The sequence below is a fragment of the Mercenaria mercenaria genome, unplaced genomic scaffold (genome assembly GCF_021730395.1).
Source record: "Mercenaria mercenaria strain notata unplaced genomic scaffold, MADL_Memer_1 contig_565, whole genome shotgun sequence".
Taxonomy (NCBI): domain Eukaryota; kingdom Metazoa; phylum Mollusca; class Bivalvia; order Venerida; family Veneridae; genus Mercenaria; species Mercenaria mercenaria.
In genome coordinates this window covers 17,172-33,227 of record NW_026463447.1, presented here as the reverse complement: position 1 = coordinate 33,227, position 16,056 = coordinate 17,172, and the positions used below count along the sequence as shown (strand labels likewise).

Genomic DNA, 16,056 nt, shown 5'->3' with positions numbered 1-16,056 from the left:
TCCCTTGAGATTCTTCAGATGTTATAACACAAAAAGACATGCGTTATCCCTACATTTGGTATACGGTGCAATTGTGCCTATAGTTTAAAGTATGACAGCAGCGCACTTCAATAATAATCATATTTAACTATTATTGTCAATCACACGAATCTATGGAAAGTAAATGCATATTTAAGTTTCGAAACAGTTAATTGGGACATGTTGTTCTAACATATTTTTATACTTTTATCTAGGAACTAACATCCTTCATGAGAACAATAAAACAAAGACAATTAATACATATTTAGCTTTTTTTTATTTTGCATTATAATAAATATAAAACTCCCAAAAGATATAAAAACAAATATTAACAAAAAGTAGATATGGCTATTTTTGCAGTCCTGAATTGGCACATATGAAATGCAGAGCATTTATGGAAAAGAAATACAGTGTGTAAAAGTCACTGTATCTCTGAACGTTGCACATAGACATCAATAAACTTTGATGTACTTAAATCAACTACACAACAACAAACAACACATTTCGACTAGATTTAAGGAATCATTTTTCATCTACGTTTCATAGAGATAGTACAGTTAATATCTACTGCGTTGTATGAGAGATTTTTAAGGCACCACTATTTGAAAGAATTGATTTTGACAAATATCGTCTTTTTCAAGCAAGAAAATGTACAACCCTGTTCATTTTATTTTATCATGCAAACTAAAGTATGTATTTCACACTTCTTCATGTTTAATTCGCATGTTGAGCAACATCGATGAATATAGTTTAAATACAGTACTCCACATCTTTTTGCAACACATTCAATAATCTAAATAAACCCCAAAATGATCGGCAGACCAGACAAAGTGTTTATTGATGTACACGTGTTACATACTAAAATAATATATACTATACTAATTATAGTCACGTATTTGACATCTTAACTGTGTCTAATTAATATGTGGTAAATTCAAAGTATTATTTTACCCATTTAACTTTATAAACAACCTGAAACTGTATTCTAGACTATCTCTTAAGTGACAAAGCACAGTCTTTTTATTCTTTCATTTTACACCTATTAAATCAAACATCCGGAATGTATTTAAGTAACCGAGAAAACTTACTCAAAACTAGACTAAAAGAAAATTTGAATATATTATTAGAACAGTAACTAGAAGTGGAGGATAAAACAATTACACGTAACATAAGAAGATGCATGTGTGCATTAAAATGAAACTGACAAGAGTGTTACTGAAATATAATGACAAATTAACATATGATAAATCTATTGTTTCCAACAGAAATCAAAATAAGATTTTCACTGACATTGAATTACACATAAAATACAATTTATGATAAATTGGATATCTTAATAGCATAAATGCTTCAATAAAACATAAATGTACATATTGTAAACTTCCAAACGTTAAACTATAAGCCCAATCATATTAAAATATAAAGGAAAAGAAAATATCTTTGATCTACAGTTTACTTGAAACCATTTAAATGGCATTGAATATGGAATTATAAATAATCTTATTCAAAAATGTATGCTCCCCGAATGATTTAGGACTTAGAAAGAGTATACAGTTATATTATAAAAAAAGAATGACAACATATAGAAATGTTTTTGCTATAATAATTAGGAGGGAAAAGATTCGTTTATTTGGATGAGATTTAAACTGAGGAATACGGCAGTATCCTTTTAGCGTAACAGTATGTTGAATAGCTAACATTTCTATTTGTTTGGCCTAGGTCCCTTTGAAAACTGTTACAGGGGTTACAAATATAGCAAAATGGCTTATTATTCAAAATGTCAAAATGTTAATGGTCAGAATTTTTTTTTGTTATGGTTCAGCCATATCCTGACAGAGCAAGCTGTCTTAAATTCTTTAAAACTGTAACAGGTTATCCAGCAGTATTTCACTTTTTGTAACATTTCAAAGAGCAATGACGAGGTATACGTATGTCCTGACAATATGGACAAGTACAGTTCATAAGGATATTTTCTGTAACTTTCAGCCAGATCCTTTGAAAACTGTAAAAGGAGTTATATACAATTTTGTATTGGCAATTTACGGCATATGTTGTTAGCGAAACATTTACCTTAAAATCATAAAAATGTAGGAAAATATTCCGGGATGGACGGACATGGCGACATTATGCTCCGCAAACATGTAAAATAGAGTTATCTTGCACTTTTGAATATTATCTTTTTTATATTTTTATTTTTGGCAGATCAGTTTTTGAAAATATTGTTTCTGGTATGTATTCACTCAGTGTAAAATAGTTCGAACTTGCACTGAAACAAACAGATGTCTATGAAAATAAGTTGTAAACCGCCAACATTAAATATATTTTAATCAAAATTTCAAGTTCGTTTTGGTTTGTTTGTTTGTTTGTTGGAACCAGATTGTATTCAAATTTCATGTTAAAATATATCAAAATCTCTCACCGGGTACTTTGTGAAGGTCATATTGGCCTATCTCATTTTGCAGGATATCCTTTACAAAAGTAATGAGAATTAACAAATCACATTACTTTATGAAATAAACACATGCCATTTACATAATGCTTGATCTAAATAATTCGGGGTTATACAAACAGCATTTGTCGTGTAGCGCTAACTAGACTGTCGCATTTGCCAAGTTAGCCATATACGTGCTTCTGATGCGACGTCCCCGTTGCAGAAGTCTGTCAGAGCTCTATTAGATATATCATGAAAGATTATTCATAACTCCACTTGAAAATTGCAGAACACCTAATAAGATATTTTTGTACTAACTGAACACTTCTTAATAAAAATGATGTTAATATATATGCCTTCATACATTCCAGTAGAGTAATATTTTATGTAAATCTGCATTGCAAAAACAAAAACAACAACAAGAAACAGTAATAATTGTAAGATATATGATTTGCACAGCTGACTTAAATTTGATTGCCGTCAATGAAGGAAACATTTGTGACCATTTTAAACAACATTTTTTATTTATTTTTTCTTTGCATTCTTATCCAGGAAAGATTTTCTTCTGTCTGATTTACTAGTCACTAGTGTGACATGTATCTGTTCTATGTGACAGAAATCAAACATTCAGGTGGTTCGTGAAAAGAAATCGTTTACATGAATTTGTTTCTTTTAGCCATTACCTATAGATACTAACAGCTCATCCGTTAATATTGTTTTGGTTAGCTAAAACAGCCATGTCTGGGCTGGTAGAAATACATATACATGTATAACTCAATTGTATTGTAAACATGATTAAAAGTCTAGTTATATTGTTAATACCGAGAGAAAATAATAACGTTTTCGAAATGAAGAAACATTGGTAAATACCATATGTACCATTTGGCCCTTCGCATAAGTACATTCAAAATAATGGCCAACGGCACTTACAATAGCACTAACTACCTGCTGCAGTATTATAGAAGAGAAAAGGGAAACTAAATGTAAAGATCTGTGTGAAGAAATACTGCACAGAAACTTTCGAGTGCTCAGTGCTCATGGTCAACTCCAAATCTGACTCAACTCCATGACGCTACTCCAATTTAAACTCCACTCCACACTCCACTCCAAATATGACTCCACTCCATGACTCAACTCCAATTTTGAGTCCACTCCACGACTCCACTTCATGTTTTGTAGTATGCATTGTAAAAAAAATCTTTCCTGGATAGACGCAAGTAAATAATGAATAACAGAAAATTAGTAAGATTTTGCCCTATGTATAATCGTTAAACTGTGTAACTTCGTAAACTTCAGTAACTCCTTACTTTGTTCTTTTCTTGCAGAATAACCTCAAAAGAGGTCCACACAGCAAAATGTCCCACATTTGTCTGCAAATAAAAAAAAGTGTTCTGATGACTCATGCAACCGCTGCATTCAACAGCATAGGTATATTAATGACACAGAGGATAAACATAGATTGTTTTGAAATATTCATTTATAAGATAATAAAAGTTAATTCTTAGTGTGAAAAATATTTCATTTTTCCACAGATCATCTTGGGAAATATGGATTTTTGGTAGGTCAACTAAAATAAAATATAAAAATCATAATTGAGGGAATTTCCACCAGTGACTCATAACTTACTGATTTGAAAAATAGTCGTCGAATGACAGGGTGTTAAAAAGGAAAAATAAACTTTCATAGATTAAATTCACTCACTTTCTGTTTACCTTACAAAATTGTCAGTACCCACTTTAAAATTCACAGTTGACAGGCATATTTCATATTAAGTTTCTTCGATGAATTCAACAATCGTCGATTGTCAGACACCATCTTGAGACGATTAATGAAATTTAACATCATTTCAAATAGCATGGTTTAAAAAACCTGTAGTCAAGTGTCTAATATCCAATTTCTTTATTTTAAACATATTTTATTTCTTTCGATAAAGTTACATAGTCATTGTGCAAAATACATTTATGAAATGTTGGATTAGAAAACAAGCAAGTAAATGCTTATATTAATTCCTTTCAATTTCTTTAAGTAATAGTTATTGTTCGAGGAATAGGTCTGCATTGTGTTTATAGACCTGTGAGGGATTTGTGAACCGAGCGAGCGTAGCGAGCGAGGTTTTCAAATCTCCTCACAGGTCTATAAACACAATGCAGACCTATTCCGAGAATGATAACTGACTTACCTACATGCTTCTTTGTTTTACATAGTCCAGATTGGTTTCGGATTTGAAGAACGTTTGTAACGTGTATGTATGATAAAAAACCCAAATAGTTAGAAAAAGAAACAAGCCAATATGTGTCACATTTTATCGGGTACTATTTATAAAACAAAATGCCCAACTTGCTACGAACCTGTAAATGTATTTGTCAGCAATTAGAACATGAAATTTTGTATTGCATGAAAATTCCGTGCACATTTGGGAAATAGTCTCTCTCTGAGATCATCCATGTGTGTCTAGTCAATTAGTCAGAATTTGACGTAAATGGTATTTTATAAGCTTTTTTTTTTTTTCAAAATTATTTTAAGAAACTTTAAGTTTATTATCTCTTTAATTTGACGCTTAAATATACATTGCCGTATAAAAAGTATTGATATAGATTTATCATTACATTATCACAAGAAATTCCTATCATAATATACCCTGATTTTGGCACACGCCAAGAAGACACAGTGGAATGTGCTAAAAACCACCAAGAAGATATAAAAGCCTACAGTTTTCTTGACAATTAAAGTAATGAGTACAACTAATTAACAGGTTTGTAGTTCGAGGCCTCTGTTCTGATTGACATGGCAACGATTTGAATAAACATTATATAGTTTAATGTCGTTTTGGTTCTCTACACCCGATTCACGTGAAGAAGTTGTTATATTGTGGATGTCAATAAATGTATAGAATCAATGAAACCTTGTACAGTGCAAAATATCTAATAATATTTAAAGGCATAAAAATGTCAACTGTTAATTCGATATGAGTTAACGACATTCAGCAAAATTAGAACATTTTTCAGAATACAAGAAATGTACTTTAACAAGTTTTATAACAATTACCACTACCTAAAAACTGCCTTTAAATGTGTTTAAACTGACAATCTTATTTCAGACACGCTCGGAATGTATCACAATAATTTAACGGGGTTATTTTCAAAAATGCAACTTCAGTACTTATGTTCCATGTTAATTGTACAGAAATCGTCACCTTTTTTTAGCAGATTATTAAATCAAGTTGGAGGAAATTTGTGTACAGTAGCTTGTATTTTTTGCAATTATACCATTGTCAATATTTTCCTTTGTAAAATAAAAAGTCCTGTTTCATGAATCATTCTCCACTGTGACGGAAGAGTATGCCCGTATTAACTTTCAGACAAATGTCAAGACCTGTTCAGAATTGAATGTTAAAACTTTACAGTAAAGTCATGTTTAGATCAGTTTTCAAGATATGTAAAACTGGTCGGATTTTTCACTTAAAACGTACTTTTTTTGAAACAATTAATACCATATTTACAGAGTCTGTCACGCGTTCACCGTAAATGTCATGCACGGACTTCTCATGATTCTACTGCACTGTTTCGGTCGCTTACGCATAACTTTAAATTTAACCTCTGACACGAACGTTACTGTGTCGACAATTTGGCTCAGTGGTTAGAGCATTGGATTAGCATCGGAGCGACTCGGGTTCGATTCCCACTACAGGCACTTGAGATTTTTGTGTAGACAGTAGAAGTAGGACAGGTCTGGAAATTGTTATGGACCTCTTAAGCGGTCTATAAGGTGTTTATAGACCGCATCGGAACAAAGAAGCCGGTAGGTAACAATTCTTATTTCACGCTGTTTAAATAAACAGCAAGGGTATTTAAATTCATTCTTCCGAAACAAGAGGCGTACGAGACAAATGACGTAAGAATACCCTGGGTCTGATGGATACAGCTTTATTCTTCATGATATATCAATTTCATGGGTCATAAAACTTGGGCAGTATTCATCAAGCATCTTAAGTATAAGTATAAGAAATTGATTATTTACTAAAATATTACTTAGGTTAGAAATTTATTTAAACAACTTAATAAGTAATTCTTGTTTTTTATTGTGGACGAAAACATAAAAACAACAACATTAATTTCTGACAGATACAACATGCACAATTATGTTTAAAGTGCTTTTATCTGAAAAACAACACTTTAATCGTATACACCACACTATTTTATTTTCTGACTTAAGTCATTTCTTACGTATCTTACGTTTTAGCTGTTTTATGACTAGGACTTAAGTTTTTACTTAGACTTAAGCTGAAATCACCTTAAACTTAAGTAAAATCTTAAATAAGTCAAAACTTATACTTAAGATGCTTTATGAATACGGCCCCAGATCTATATTATTTTTACCATAATACAAGATTTTTCATTTACACATTTTATTACGTGCCAAGATATTGTATCGTAAATAGTGTTATATTTCGAACATGTAATCAGCACTTGAAGATAAAAGGCGTCGCAGACTAAAGGAGGGAGACATATAATTTATTTTTCAAGTTTTATCCTAGTATAGTTTTAACATGGTTTTTCTATTTGTAGCATCTGCAGAATCCCTCGAGATACATTTGACCACTTGAACTGAAAGGCTAGGATGCCAGTCAATAAAATTACGTTACCTATTGACCTAGTCAACTACTGAATTTTCAAAATTTTGGCTGAGGATAATGTCCTTTAGATCTGGCTTAAACAGTGACCTCAAGAATATTAACAGTCAAATGTCAATTGTTAACGACGCACGTCGACGACGGACGACGAACAAGAAATGACAACATTAGCTAAGCTTTAGCACTTTGTACGTGAGCTAAAACTTAAAATATGTGATTGTTTATTTTTATTTTATATTTTGGTCTTGCAAAGAATGGCCTATAACGTCGAACGGCAGCATGCCATTTAATGCGATCAGCTATTTCTAGACTTTCCTGGGATACTTATCAATGAGTGATGTTCATTTTCCGTAACTCTTACCTTATTTTACATCTCAGAAAATGGCACTTGGCTATTTCTTGTTCACACTTGGGACAGTAATAGCTATGTCCACAAGGCAGCAAGGGTAGTTCTTCTGAAAGAAAAAAGATAAATGACAAAAATATGAAAAAAAGAGTACAAACAGACAAAAGGGAAATATATATGAAAAGCAGTCAGGGGTATAGGGATTGTTATGTCATATATCTCGTGAGCAAAAAAATTAAATAAGTTCAAATGAAACACTCACTTCTACTTTAATTAATGAAAAGAAAAACAAAAACCTTTTAGATATTGAAATAAAAGGATTTGTCTAATCAGTGTATTTTTAATTAAAATACATGTACTTGTATTGGAATAGGCTTTCTCTGATCAATATATGGACACATCTTCATCCTTAATGATAAACGTATTATTTATCGATCATGGAATTAGATCAGGTTTAGAACTCGTACAATTGCCATCACCAAACAACATGAAATCAACTCAACATTTCTGATTGTTCATCTAATTTTTACGTGCCGGGTATCAAAGTGTACTTTTCAATTTACAGATTTTGTAAAAGTCTCTGTTAAATACTATGTCATACTAAAAAATTGAAAACTTTAATTAAAAGAATGCAATTTGTATTTTTATAAATATAAACAACTGTAAGATCTTCTAATTGGTCCCTCTATTATCAAAAAAAAAAAAAAAATAAAAAAAATTGAAATTATTTAGGAAAGCCTTACTTTAATATAAAAGTTAGGTAATTTGAAAGTTGCACCAAGAAAAATATTCCTGTTTCTAGCCTTATAATTCTAGTTTATTTCCTATTTTATTGAAGAAAACGGGCTTACGAGGTCAGACCTTTTTAATTTAATTTTTAATTTCTTTTTTCTTTTTCAGGACAATGAGGTTTGTTCCATAAATCTTTAGTTTGTAAAGGGAAAGTATGAAATTGACAGAAGAAAAGTGTACACTGACTGTTCGGTCTAAAGACTGTCACTGAAACGAAAATTCTGGAAATGTATTCATCATATGCCATCAGGTTAGAGTCATTGAAGAATTGGCCTGGTCGCGTGTTGTTCGATATTCGTGAAGTAGCTTGTGTTGGACTTGATTACCTGGGTTGTAAGTTATTTTACGTTCGACAAAATGTTGCTTAGCCCCCTTACTATCAGACAATTTTCGTGTAAATTAAATAGTTTTGTCTTGGGGTTTAAATAGATTTTCATAATGGGTCGCTGGCATTTTTTCCAATATCACATGAATAAAAAGCTGAAATACAAAATTCAAATGTAAATTAAAATAATCAAAACATGCATAACGTTACATTGATAACGAAACTTTGTTGTAACGAGACAAATTGCTCTTATGTGTTTTATTTTATCATCTATTTTATATATTTCAAACGCCTGCACACCATGGCGACCAACTTAGTAAAATTATAATAGCATTTTGTCTCAATATTATAGACGATGAAGATTCAACAGACAGACTTTGATGTGCGTTCTGCGAATTTATAGTCGCTAACTGGAAAAAAGGCGAAAATGTCTGGAAAGTACATGCTGCGTTTGTGCCAACTTGTCAGCACCTTTTGTTTTGTAAAGGAATATATTTTGTAAAAACAGTTTTGCAGAACGAAAAGAACAGCGCGGAGGTAAAGACATGCTCATTGACACCAAATATGCATTTATGTATGAATTTCAGATAAACAATAACAAAGCGTGGAACTCCAAACAGGAATACTTCGGTTGTCTGTGGCGCAAGTGCTTGTCAGATTTTTAGAAACAGTTGTTTGATACTCTACCATATACAGTCAAACCTGTGTTAAAGACCACCTCTGAACAGAAACCACCTGTCTCTAAAGACCACATGTTTTGTAAGGAATTCTACGGTCGGTGCAAAATGTCTTTTTTTAATTTTCTGGTTTGACACAGATATTTTTTTCAAGATGTTACATACAAGTTTAAAATTGAACAAATATAAATGTAGAACTTTTTCTCTTTGCCTATGTCTACTTTTTAAAAAAAATCAATTGCTTGACATTTCGCGCGAACAATTTATAGAGTAATAATTATTGTTTCACGTTTCCTATTTATTATCAGTTCCAGTTAGCACACAATACATCGGACAGAAGCATGTATGGACATCTTCTGCGATCCAAAGGTAAGATTTGATAATACTATTTATTAGCGTTTTTCTGTGTGCTTGTGTTTTGCAACTTTGCTAAATGTTTGTATGTAAATTTTAAATACACGCAAAAGGTCTGATTATTATCTACACTTACCTGGTCGACAAGATGGATCATGTACCCTCATACTCCTTCCAAGGGATAGTAAGTTTGCTTCCTGTAAGTATGAAATAGCATATGCATTACTAACATGCGTTTCCAACACTTATCTTAGATTTCCGCATATATTAAGGGTAAAACTACTTCCATTTAAGTAAAAACCGTAATGTCAGAATGACACTTTGGCAAATATTCTTTAGCTAGCAGCTATTTTAAAACGATAACATTCAATTTCAACAAAATTTGAAAAATTATAATAATAAAAGTTTGAATATATAATTTTAATCAACGTTTTTAGGTGCCTTAGTCGGCTTACTTCTTCGTTCGAAAGAATTTGGATACATATCACAAACTAATTCATGGTAATATAAATTTGTATCAAAAGCGTCTAAACGAGATATCTAACATTATGTATTGCATTTCTCTGTCATTCCTTTCTCGTTCGTATAAAAATCTTCGTGTCTGCAACCACAATGCACATACCTTAGATATTTGGCATGTAGCATTGTCTTGTGGACCTCTACGAACATTGCTCAAATCATGACCGGTCTATGCACAACTACAGGTGTATCGGTTGAATTTTTACTAAAAAAGCACTGATTATCAGTCCTTTCAGGGATTTGATTTAAACTTATAAACTTATTACCAATCCTATCAACTTGTTCACATGCAATCTGAACAGACGCTAATTTTTACTATTTGGACGCATGCATTTGAATGTCATCCCGAGGGAAAAGTACGAATTACTAAGAGGATATGTTAAATCTCAAATATGTTTGTTTATATAGAAAAAAGAAGTTTTTGGAATACAAAAGTACCTGTTTTACAGATATATAAGAATATGCTATCAAGACTTGAGGACCGTGTTAACATACATTAAATTGTGAAATGTTTTGAAAAGTGTACCCATTATCATTAAACATTTACATTAGTTACGGAAAAGAATGCTTTCAGCTGTCCATTGATAGTTTGTCTGCAAACGGGGCATTCGATAAGCGCTGGGGCACACTGAGGACAGACCATGTGGCCACATGGCAGAAATATCCAATCAGCTCGACTGTCCAAACATATTTTACACATCTGATTTTCTTTTAATCTCTGTTTTTCTTCAAGAAGACTTTCGAGTGGCTCTGGAAAAATCAGTAACAAGTAATGTTCCATTGGAAGAACCGTTTCGTAAGGAATAAATAATGTATTCTCTCCACCTGAAATTTCAGCATCGGTTCTTATTATTTTTCTAACTTCATTTTTTATCAATACTATCATCATTGTTATTATTGATATTATTACTATTATTAATAATATTATCATTATCTTATGTTTCATGTACACAATACTTAATAGTTAATAGCAGCTATTTCACTAAAGAATGAAGAAATAAACCATTAAATACATATGTACATTATTATTCAGCTAGTTTGCAAAATGTACAACGAGACTGATCTTAACTGACTTTTACAGTTGTCATAGATCACGGTTCGAATATTTTGCGTAACTAACGGCAGATTATCACAAAACGCTATTAGTTAATTCTAAAACTTAATAATCATACCTAATTTCTCGTCTCCTTTACCTTTACTTTTTTCTAGTTCCTCGAGATATTCTTCTATATCAAAAAGGATTTCACACAAATCTTTGCCTTTAAAATCGCTGTTTCCTGTTTGTAAAAATATCATGGGGGAATATATTTAAGTTATATCACAAGAAACGTTTAATAAAAAAAAAATTCATAATTCGTTTATATGGATAAAATGACATTTATAATAGTTACAGCATTAGTCATGGAAAATGTTTGGACGTCCAAATTTTTAAACTAGTCTTATTGCATCAATCAAAACTGAAGGTTTACTGTTCACATGTTTCAGAAAAAGGTTGAATAATAAAGAAGTTCTCACCATTTTTGGTCATAAATATCTTTATTGCTTTAGCAACCATCACTTTGGAGTAACCCATTTGAATGCAACTCTGTGCTGCCGCAGTTTCTAAGTGGTTAGCTGAATCAACAGAGTCCTGTAAAATACCTTATAATTGTTAACTTGTATCCAATGACGCTTGTGTTAGCGTTATCAAAAAAAAGGCAACAAATATAAAAACGTTATATAATGAAATGCCTTTTAACGAAATGGAGCAAAAACGAGTAAAAATAACATTGTTTAATATATGGAGTCATACCTGTTTTATAGTTGTTCCATCTTCTCCGTCTATCTCAGGCTTTTCTTCTCTAGCAATTCTGTCAATGTATGTCTGGCCCTTAACCAGTAAAATATGAGGACATTTCGGATACCACTTCGCGTGTTCATCCATTGGCACATCACCTACTTCCCAATTCCTTAAACCCCCGCCACAGAAGTAACACCTCACACTGTCACCAACACCTATTATATCAACGATGTGTATTATTTTCAAAATGAATGCGTGTACATAATAATAATATTATTAATATGATGATGATTATTATAATTATTAAATACTTAAAATGGAAAATATGTGGTATTTATAAAAAAAGAAATATGTTCTTAAAACTTATTTTTACTAGGATGACTCAATGTAACATTATACTACAATTTCAATAAAGCATTTTTATATTGAACCTACCTGTGTATACCAAACCTGCTTCGACCACATCTTTCTTCTGTACAGGCAGGTATTCCGGCCATAAATCAAATGACTCCATGCGTTTGGAATAAATTGCATATTGAGGAAACTTAGGTTTTTCTACGTTTATACCAAGTGCAATTGGCGGTGGTCTCGACACATGCTGCTGCAAGACTTTTACATCATCAAGTGTGTCGGACATTTTTATGAACGTCCTGCAATGTACATTCTCATTAATAAAAATAATGATAAACATTTGGAAAATCATACTGTATTGATAGGCAAATAATCTAGGGTATGGGATCACGTGACAGGTAATGATAGAATTTTGTTACTATAAATAATTACAGATGTACTGATACCGAAATACACTAAGCTAACACAAAAGGTTTTGTAGGTCACCTGAGCGTGTACATCATTGTCTACCAGAGAATTACGAACGATATCCAAATCATGTCCACAAGGTCAAATTTGCTCCACCACAGGAGTCTCTACATAGGCTTACATGAGAAAAACTTGTCTTCTTATTGTTTAATGCAGTAAGCTGCATTTACTCAGGTGATCGCAAGACCAGTTGACCAGTTGGTCCTCTTATTTATTAATAGCTACATTTTTATTCTTTCAGATAAACCGAAGTCTGGAGCTGTTTTCTGCCGTTTTGTTATGTATATGGCTTTTAGATTATACGTCCTTCTTTGTCCAAACACCAAAAATTATGTAGAGGCGATGACTATAATGTTCATCTTTGAAATGTTTGAACAAAGTAGAAAGTTTTAGCAGAAACAGCATAAAATAGCTGCAGAATGGGGCATGTATGAACAAAAAAAAAAAAAAAAAAAAAAAAAAGAAACTAAAATAAAACAAAACAAAACGCCAAGCAACTAAAATACGACTTTTACCTTTGTGTACCTCAGTATCTGTATCTGTGCATTTTAATCACGTAATCCCATATCCTAGAATAAAGTCCAGTCAAATACAAGAGAAGAATATTTGATGTCTGACCTTAATCAAGGGATATTCCTATACAGAATACAAACAGAATCCGATGCGCAGATTAAATGAACAAGAATTTCCTAATTTCCCGATTGCTCTGCTAAATCCATACATGTGCGTCTGTACTTTAACGTATGCAAATACTGTTTTGTATGTTTCAATTATTACACCATTTTTCACGTCTTTACACAATATATAAACCGCGGAAGTTAAGCAAAATATCTTAAGATCTGTTGAAGAGAACACGAGAACCCCGGCTGAAAAATACTCCCTGATACACGATACACGAGTCTATTTCCAACTAGAAGGCGAAAGTGCGATATTAAGATATCGTGTTTTCGCCATCGATCTCCCATAGTGTTTTTTCCTTCGCAATCAGTAGGGCTTAAACACGAAAACGCCATACAAGATCGCGAAAACACGATGCGAAAAACATCGCGTTTTTACGTTATAAATATCGTGTTTTCGTGTTTTCGCCCAACTGAGCGCGAAGGTGAAAAACGCGGAAACATGATATAAAATCGAGGGTGAAAACACGATATTTATAGCGCGAAGACGCGATATTTTTTGTTATCGTGTTTTCGCTTTATCGCATCGTGATTTTGCTTTATCACATCGTGCTTTCGCGTCTATACATCGTGTTTACGCGATCTCACCATCAGGATGACAGCGCGAAACCACGATGGCCCTAACAGAACACCGTATTTTATACATGTTATATCTTGATTTCAAACAGGGTGTATGTGCACTAGTCTGTTTGTCTGACAGAAGGATTTTACGAGCAATTTTACTCAAAGTCATTTTCTACCCTGGTCTGAATATTACTGTATTATAATGCTCATATTTCTTGACATTTCAGTAATATGTTTGTAATATTTGTATAATGCGGTAAATCTTAAAATAAAACATACCCGATAAGATTAATATTATAAGATTCTTTCACTGGTTGTAGGTGCAGATGGGAATATCCGGCCTCGAGGGTAACTGTTTAGGCGGTAACGAGGCTCCTTGCCGAGTTACCGCCTGAACAGTTACCCGAGAGCCGGATATTTCATCTGCACCTATAACCAGTGACAGAATCTTTTTCTTGAAAACCGATTTTAAGAAATAATAATAAGAATAAAATCAATCGAACGGCTTTCTTTTTAGAACTATTTCATATGGCAGTGTATTTAAACAAAGCGCGGGAAACCAACGTCCGTAAACAGGAAAGACGTTATGACGTTTCAAAACAAATAACAATGTTTAGTTCCGGCTTTGTTTTATCAATTGCAGCGTAACGTTACGAATTTTTGATAAAATAACGTGATTTGAATCGAGAAATATTCTATCAGGAACCAATAGGAACTGTCAAGGTACTGAATTTTTATTCCGTTTTTTAAATAAAATATATATTACTACATAAATCTTCTACATATATGTAGTTCGTAATACGTCATTTACAGCACGAGAGTCATCTTACACCCCGGGGTGTAAGACGGATTTTTCCAGCACCGGTAAAGATACCGGAAATCCCCGTCTGGTATGCAAGAAATGCTTATAAACGATATGTAATCCGGTTCAAACCCTCTCACAGCTAAGAAATTTCCTTTTATGTCCAAAGCGATCTTTAAACTGTTAAATTTCAACAATATTTCCTACAAGCGCGTCCTATAGGTTGAGCTGAAATAAAACTTGCCTCGCATGTGTTTATACCATGATATATTAATGGGTAACCTTTACATACACTTAATAATCATTTTAATATTGGGAAACCAATACATACACTTAATAATCATATATTGGGAAACCATAAATCAAATTATATACAGCTCATAATTGGGAAACTATTAACAGGAAGATAAAAAATACCCTTCTTAATGCGTAGGTGTTTTCTCACAAGTTTATGACAGAATGTAATATTTAGTAAACAATAGCCAATCAACATGCTTATAGCTTAAGGAAAATCATTTTCATTTTAGTAAACGCACTTCTGGCTGGCAGAATTTTGCTGATTTCTTTTCTAATTTCTTTCACAGCGTGCTTTTTTTAACTTTACCGCATGATTTAGAAAATATGCAAAAAGTCCCTATATGTTTGAATTCTATCTTATTAACATGATTAATAGAATTAATCTAAGGGGTGGGGACAACTTGCAATTACAATCACAAGTTGTAATGGCGTTTTGGACCCCACCTATGTTTGTTGATAATAATGCAGACATATGTCCAATGTAAATTTTCTATATTTTTGTCATGCAAAATAAATGATATTTCCACTGCATATGCCTTGTATTGATTATGGCACACATATTAACCAGCCATAAACCAGACTTTTGCCTTGACTTAATGTCAAGGGAACGGTGTTTGTAACGGGAAGGGATTCAAAATGTGATTTGAACGCATTAAAATCTATTTGAGTCATTCTAGTCACCCTGCCTTTGACCAGGTATAGACGGGTGGAACCTCGGACTATAACGATCATTCTATCTATTCGTTGGGATTTATAATTAGCGTCGGTAGGTCACGTGACTGTCCACTGCTGTTAACGGAAGCATTGCTGCAGCAATTTAATTTTGGACAAGAATTTGCGATTCCTTCCTCCTCCCCAACCACCACCTTCTGAATTGGCTAAAAGTAAAGTCTGTTGTAGTTTTAGTCTAGTCTTATATTTGCTCGAATGCAGGATAGCATGCCATACATTTAGTCTAGTATTGTAGGAGTACATGCCATACTTGTAAATGCTTATATTTAGCATGCCATACATTAAGTCTAGTT

At 32.6% G+C, this 16,056-nt stretch overlaps 1 protein-coding gene across 6 annotated transcripts; it reads right to left on the bottom strand.

Moving 5' to 3' along the window:
* Positions 1 to 276: 276 nt before the first annotated feature.
* On the bottom strand, positions 277 to 14,985 carry LOC128554609 (baculoviral IAP repeat-containing protein 7-A-like). 6 transcript variants are annotated; one of them, XM_053535884.1, is made up of 9 exons: positions 14,875 to 14,985; positions 12,308 to 12,522; positions 11,885 to 12,087; positions 11,608 to 11,722; positions 11,265 to 11,369; positions 10,640 to 10,917; positions 9,710 to 9,770; positions 7,441 to 7,534; positions 277 to 3,819 (listed from the first exon to the last, which is right to left on the bottom strand). In XM_053535884.1, exons 2-9 carry the CDS (start codon positions 12,507 to 12,509, stop codon positions 3,753 to 3,755), a joined length of 1,125 nt encoding a protein of 374 aa, XP_053391859.1. In that variant the 5' UTR covers positions 12,510 to 12,522; positions 14,875 to 14,985; the 3' UTR covers positions 277 to 3,752. The 6 variants fall into 6 exon arrangements, 5 of the variants coding, with proteins under 5 accessions (XP_053391859.1, XP_053391858.1, XP_053391861.1 ...); XM_053535883.1 differs by lacking the exon at positions 14,875 to 14,985 and adding an exon at positions 13,207 to 14,840; XM_053535886.1 differs by lacking the exon at positions 14,875 to 14,985 and adding an exon at positions 13,310 to 14,840.
* Between the last annotated feature and the right edge of the window lie 1,071 nt (positions 14,986 to 16,056).

What these genes read in the sequence shown, in the direction of transcription:
- LOC128554609 (XM_053535884.1), bottom strand. Translation starts at nt 12,509, where the DNA reads ATGTCCGACACACTTGATGATGTAAAAGTCTTGCAGCAGCATGTGTCG. An exon ending in AGCAGGTTTGGTATACACAG is followed by an intron (nt 12,088 to 12,307) that starts GTAGGTTCAATA and finishes TTGATATAATAG; the next exon opens with GTGTTGGTGACAGTGTGAGG. An exon ending in TAAAGGAGACGAGAAATTAG is followed by an intron (nt 10,918 to 11,264) that starts GTATGATTATTA and finishes CTGAAATTTCAG; the next exon opens with GTGGAGAGAATACATTATTT.